Raw genomic sequence first — 6000 nt, forward strand, 5'->3', positions numbered from 1 at the left:
AAAACTAGAATATCGTGCAACATGTAATTCAGTAATTCAAATTAAAAGGTGAAACTAATATATATAACTCTATACATATACATGATCATACTTTTCAGAGGGCTGACATTTCTGTATCTAATATCCTTTTTTTTATTGATTTCATGTAATATTGTAATTTTCTGAGATTTTGAATTTGGGGTTTTCATAAGCTGTAAGCCATAATCATCAAAGTTATAACTTTTGCACGGTGTTCTAATGTTTTGAGTTTCACCTGTAGAGTCAAGCTCAATCCTGCTGTGAAGGGATGACAGAAGAATGCTCTGGGTTTAAACCCTAATGTACAGAAGAGATTTGTTTACGGCTGAAACTATTTATGGCTTTTATTTTGTCATCAAACAGTTCATTAATTTTTCCGTAAATTAGCACAAAACAATCAATTCTACAGGCTCTTTTAATTATAACTGATGAAAGCGATTGGTCAGTACTAGGGATGGGCTTGAGTACTCGAGTATTCGGATGTGACAGCGACGATCGGTCATAAAAACGATGATCGCCCTGACTTTGAAAAATATGTGTGTCAATGTTTCTGATAGATTACTGAGGCATTATGGGCGGTACCTGAGGTCCGAGTGAAACTGGATTTGAAAGGCAGTGATACCTGGAAACACTTTGATCATGAAATGCAGTTATCTATCATATACATCGCATTATAATGAGAACAGGATTGTAATAGATTTGAGTGTTGTAGATTCTCCGTGCTTCAGTTTTTCAGCGCGTTCACGTGTTACACATCAGACTAGTAAAGTTCATGTGCGCATTCGCTTCCTTGTGTGCAGATGTAAACTGTAAGATTATTTTTATGTTGTCTATATCTGATTAATCTCATATATAGGACGTGTTTGGTTGAGAATATTAACCAGCTAGCAAAGCGCTTCAGTTTACCGACCGTTCATTCACTCTTGATGTGAATAACAGGCAATAACATGTAATTTTGTAACAGAATATTAGTTTTTTTTTTACATTTAACAAAAGTAATTTTACTCTGTTTATTAATGTTTTTACTCCACATTTGTGCAGTTTTTGGAGGATTTATGATACATTTTAAATGTATGTAAATAATTGTAAAAATGTTTTTTTTTTATGTGTTTTTATACAAAAACAGCTTTTTATGTAAAATCCACTTTATAAAAGACCCAAATTTCTAAATTTCATTTATGGGGATAACGTGGATAATTTTACATGGTTTAGTGTAAAAACGTTGCCCATATTTTGGAAAATGTAGTTTTAAAAGTAAAAAAATATCATTTTAGCCACTAGATGGCTATAGAACTCCACTTTATGCGATTTGCTATTTGACTAACTAAAATATATCTTTTCACAAGTTTTTCCAGTTGGATTCATTAAATATTATGAAATCAAAGTTTAGCCTTTTTTTGTACTGAACAAATTTTTTTTTTTTAAATAATGTTACATTATAAGAATCAAACCTGAAAAAGATACCGATAAAGTTGAGTTTTTAGAGTTTATCATTTATTTCAATCTTCTTTCTTTCATATAATTGTACAAATGTAATCTACACTTCAGTTACTAACTGTAAAAGAACAGATATGTACAGTTATATTATATATTGAGTACAAATACATGACATGAAATAGCAAATCGCATATAGTCATCTAGTGGCTAAAATTATAATTTTTTACTTTTAAAACATTTTCCAAAATATGGGCAAAAAATTTACACTAAACCATGTCAAATTATCCATGTTATCCTCATAAATGAAATTTTGAAATTTGGGTCTTTTATAAAGTGAATTTTAAATCAGCTGTTTTTGTATAAAAACGTATTTAACTTTTTTTATTATTATTTATTTAAATTTAAAATATATCATACATCCTCCAAAAACTGCACAAATGTGGAGTAAAAACATTAATAAACAGACCACGAGTGTGAATATTTCAGGCTAACATAAAAACAGATATCATAAAAAAAAAAAGTAGATCTAGAAAGGGTTGAGAGCCGAGCAAAGTTTCATGCCATTTGGACAAAGAGAATATTTTTTTTTTAATTCAGCAAAAGTCATTCGCGGTTTAAAAAGACCCCGAAGAAGACCAGAGGGTTCAATTTCTTTTACAAAATCATTGCTCATATTAATAATGCAGCAGTGTTATTTTGTTCTCATATTTTCATAACTGTAGACATATGTTTTATTTAAAGTTGTTTCTCGTTTTGGCTTAGAAAACGCGCAGTGATGACTGTAATCACTTTGATCATAAACTTTAAAATGAAGTGCAAGATGTGCAGTGCCAATCTGCGATATACATATACGCATTATAATGAGAACAAGATTGTACTAGAATGTTGTAAATTCTTTGTGCTTTATCTATATAGAGTTGGTGAATGAAGATCAGTAGCTCACTTTAACTCTTCCCCCGCCAGTGTTTTGGAAAAAAGTAGCCAGCCACTGCCAACATTTTACAAAATGTCCTTGGCCCCTAGAACACGCAATACATCAAATAAAAGAACAGACTCTCTGCTTTTAAACTAAATAAACTGCATTCGTGCATTCCTTTTTTGGTAACGCTTTATAATAACTGCACGATATATATATCATTAGTTAAGCATGAGTAAACAGTTAATTCATCATTTATAAAGCATTATTAGACATTAATAAGCAGTTTATAAATACAGATATAAATGCTTTTTTCTTGATTTTTAAGCATATCTATAATGTGTTTGATAATTGTATTTTCATACTTTGTTAATGCTTAATTAATCATTTCTAAATGAAGTATAGCATTATTTACAAACCAGTTATTTAAGAGTTGTCAGTGGTTCATAAGATTACTTAGAAAGTGTGAGTAAATGGAGTAAATTCGGGTAGTCATAAAGCATTTAGTAGTGGTCAGTTAACTATTTTTGTGAGCTCATCTAAAGTGAGGATTATTCATGCCTTGTAAAGCATTTATAAAGTAGATTTAAAGACTCAGTTATCTTCTAAACAGAAAAAATGAAACAAACACAACACAGTGATACAGAACATATACATATTTAACAGCCTTTAAATCTCCTTTATAAAAGGCATAACTAGTCCTCACTTTAGATGAGCTCACAAAATAGTTAACTGACCACTACTAAATGCTTTATAACTACCCGAATTAACCCTGAATTACAGTATAAATACATCTTAATAAAGCATTTATTAACACACTAAGTAACTATTACTATATGTCTGAATAATAAGATGTTTGAATGTACATTTAGATAGTTTATTAATCATTTACTTACACTTTCTAAGTAATCTTATGAAACACTGACAACTCTTAAATAACTAGTTTATAAATAACGCAATACTTCATTTAGAAATGATAAATTGATCATTAATAAAGTATGAAAATACAATTAAACACATTATAGATATTCTTTTAAATCAATAATAAAGCATTTATAAACTGCTTATTAATGTCTATTAATGCTTTATAAATGATTAATTAACTGTTTACTCATGCTTAACTGATGATTAATAGCGTGCAGTTATTATAAAGTGTTACCCTTTTGGTAATCAACACTTGAATTTGGGTCATTTTCATTAAAAAAAAGCAACATTTTAGGCAAAAGGCTGAGAAAATCACATTTTTGTCACAGACTACACCCAGATGATGATGTTGTCACTATTGTAAGAAATTAATAAATACAGCTGTGATACACATGGTGACTAACAAAGCCCTTTAGTGCTCAAAATACAGAATGGCCTCAGTAACGCAGTCTGGGAATGTGTGTCTAAGGAAAAACTCCTGCAATGCTATAAGCCAGTGATGTGAACACAGGTCAGTTCCCACATCTGTGGAGTGTGTGTTCATCCACCTCCGCTCACTCACCCGATCCCAGTTAAAGCAGAGCCCCAGACTGTCCAGCTGCTTCCGCATGGACTCCATGTTACTGGAAGACACACAATAAGAGCTGTTGAGGAACCTGTGTGACGGGTGCTTGTGTGTGTGTGGTTGTGTGTGTAGTTGAACATCACTGAAGGCTGTGACTAATGGAGTGGACACCTTTTGGTCCAAGCCTCTGGGTCCAGGTCTCGCTCGATGGCAGCGTTCTCAGCCGGCAGACCGAACGCATCCCAGCCCATGGGGTTCAACACCTGCGGGTCAAACAACATCGAGCCGTTAGTAATGTCAAACCCCCCCGTTATCAGCTGCAATCCACGACAGAAATCAGACCATAGACGGGGTTTTATAAGGCAGATTCTGAACTCTAAAGAGAAGATGTCTGATGTAATGCCAACAACAATTACAATAATAATACACAAAAAAAATGTAGGTCTGAATTTAAGATTTATGTATTTGAATTGCATATAAACTTAATACTATCCATTCGGTTTACACAGTTTTAACCCAAACAAACTATTAAACTTAATGTGATGCATATTTGTCAGTCATACATAAATGAAACAGGTAAGATTTATTAAAAAATATCATAGCTTTGCTTATAATAAACTACTATTGCAAAGTGCTCGTGCAAAATCAGTTTGTGTGTGTTTTTAGTAATTGTTGGTTTGATGTGTTTGAGTGCTCATTGTTACAATTAAACAGCAAAAGTCCGGTGACATTTTTATTTGTGCATGTTAGAAAGCAAATACTGATACTGACATAATGACATACAATAAATATGGGAAATTGAAGTACACGATTCAGGGAGCAGCGACACAGTGAACACAGAGAAAACGCTACGCTTGAGCAAACAGACGTTCCTGTAATTTAGAGATAGATTCATTTATTAATCTATAATTTATTAATAAACAGATTTGCATCGTTTGATTTTATATAAATAATAATATTTTCAAAATACACTAATTTGAATTTATTCGGTTTAAAAGTATGAACACATGGCTAGTGTTAACGGGTTCAGGGGTTTTCTGTTTCTTTGTCTTTTGTTTTGAAGTGTATTTTCTGTTTCACTTGTTTCAGCGTTTCCTGTTTAGTTCACACGCTCCCTAAAAAATCCCACAATGCACTGCAAAAACCAGGGAGCATCAATGCTCACTTACCGGAAATCACGCCACATTTCTGAAGCCCGAAACAAAATGCACGAGCCAATTCAATAAAGACAAACATTTTTTTTATTACATGTCAGCATAAACACATTGCCATAGTTCCAATAAACATTCGCAACCAGCAAAAAACACTCTCAACCTGTAATTAGAAGCATTCGTTCCTCGTTAAATGACACGTGGACTTTAATAGATCCTGCTCTTGGGCACAATGAGCAAGCTAACATTCAGAACATTCTGCATGATTCATTTTATTTGAATATACGTACACATTTTATATTTCAGTGTGACAATAATCAGCTGCGTTTTTGAAGAGTGTGCATGTGCGTGAAATGAACAGACATCAAATAAAACAAAATGACATGGAACAAAAACAGAAGTAGTCATTAGGTGCCACATCTCGAAACGACTCATTAGCAGAAGTTATTGCTCCTTCACCTGGCGTGATGTCATTAACGTCAGTCCTGTAATGTTGAACCAGTGTGGTTTAAGCGAGAGGTGTTACTATATGTTGTGTGTGTATATATATATGTGTGTGTGTGTTATACATGTACATGTTACTACAGTTTGGGAAACAGTCATGACTCGCTGGTTAATTTCTCTAATGATGCATCGTATGGTAGTTAATCAGCGAGTTACATAGTTGTGTGTGAAACAACCCAAACTGGGCCCAAATAAAATCTTACTGAAAGAACAGATTTTTGATTTTGATTTTCTAGCAGTTTTAGTGTCCACCATGCTTTGAAAAAATATATTTTGTATAAAATATGAATAATTACATTTTTACATTGTACTTTTTTTCGGTTTCACTTTCTTAATTTATTTCACTTCAACAAAAAAATCTGCCAAATGTCTTCTTTAAAACAAAACCAATTTTACATCTATATTCCAATGCATTTTTGAATTATAACCATTTAAGTTCGGAATGTGCATTTTCATGACAACACTTAAAGGGTTAAACTCTTTGG

General features: G+C 32.4%; 1 protein-coding gene across 4 annotated transcripts in view; it reads right to left on the reverse strand.

Moving 5' to 3' along the window:
- The window catches only part of lars2 (leucyl-tRNA synthetase 2, mitochondrial), a 138096-nt gene that overhangs the window by 73654 nt on the left and 58442 nt on the right, over window positions 1-6000 (reverse strand). For all 4 annotated transcript variants that reach the window (XR_013195596.1, XM_077206141.1, XM_077206132.1 and 1 more), the window contains exons 4-5: window positions 4032-4123; window positions 3858-3918 (exon numbers count right to left, since the gene is read on the reverse strand). Coding sequence is in view for 3 of the 4 variants with exons in the window: in XM_077206141.1 (XP_077062256.1) it covers window positions 3858-3918; window positions 4032-4123 (153 nt within the window). In the remaining variant the exon portion in view is untranslated. The remainder of the gene's footprint in view (window positions 1-3857; window positions 3919-4031; window positions 4124-6000) is intronic.

Source organism: Siphateles boraxobius, unplaced genomic scaffold (assembly GCF_051911475.1).
Source record: "Siphateles boraxobius isolate OS27281-9 unplaced genomic scaffold, OSU_SipBor_1 12, whole genome shotgun sequence".
Classification (NCBI taxonomy): domain Eukaryota; kingdom Metazoa; phylum Chordata; class Actinopteri; order Cypriniformes; family Leuciscidae; genus Siphateles; species Siphateles boraxobius.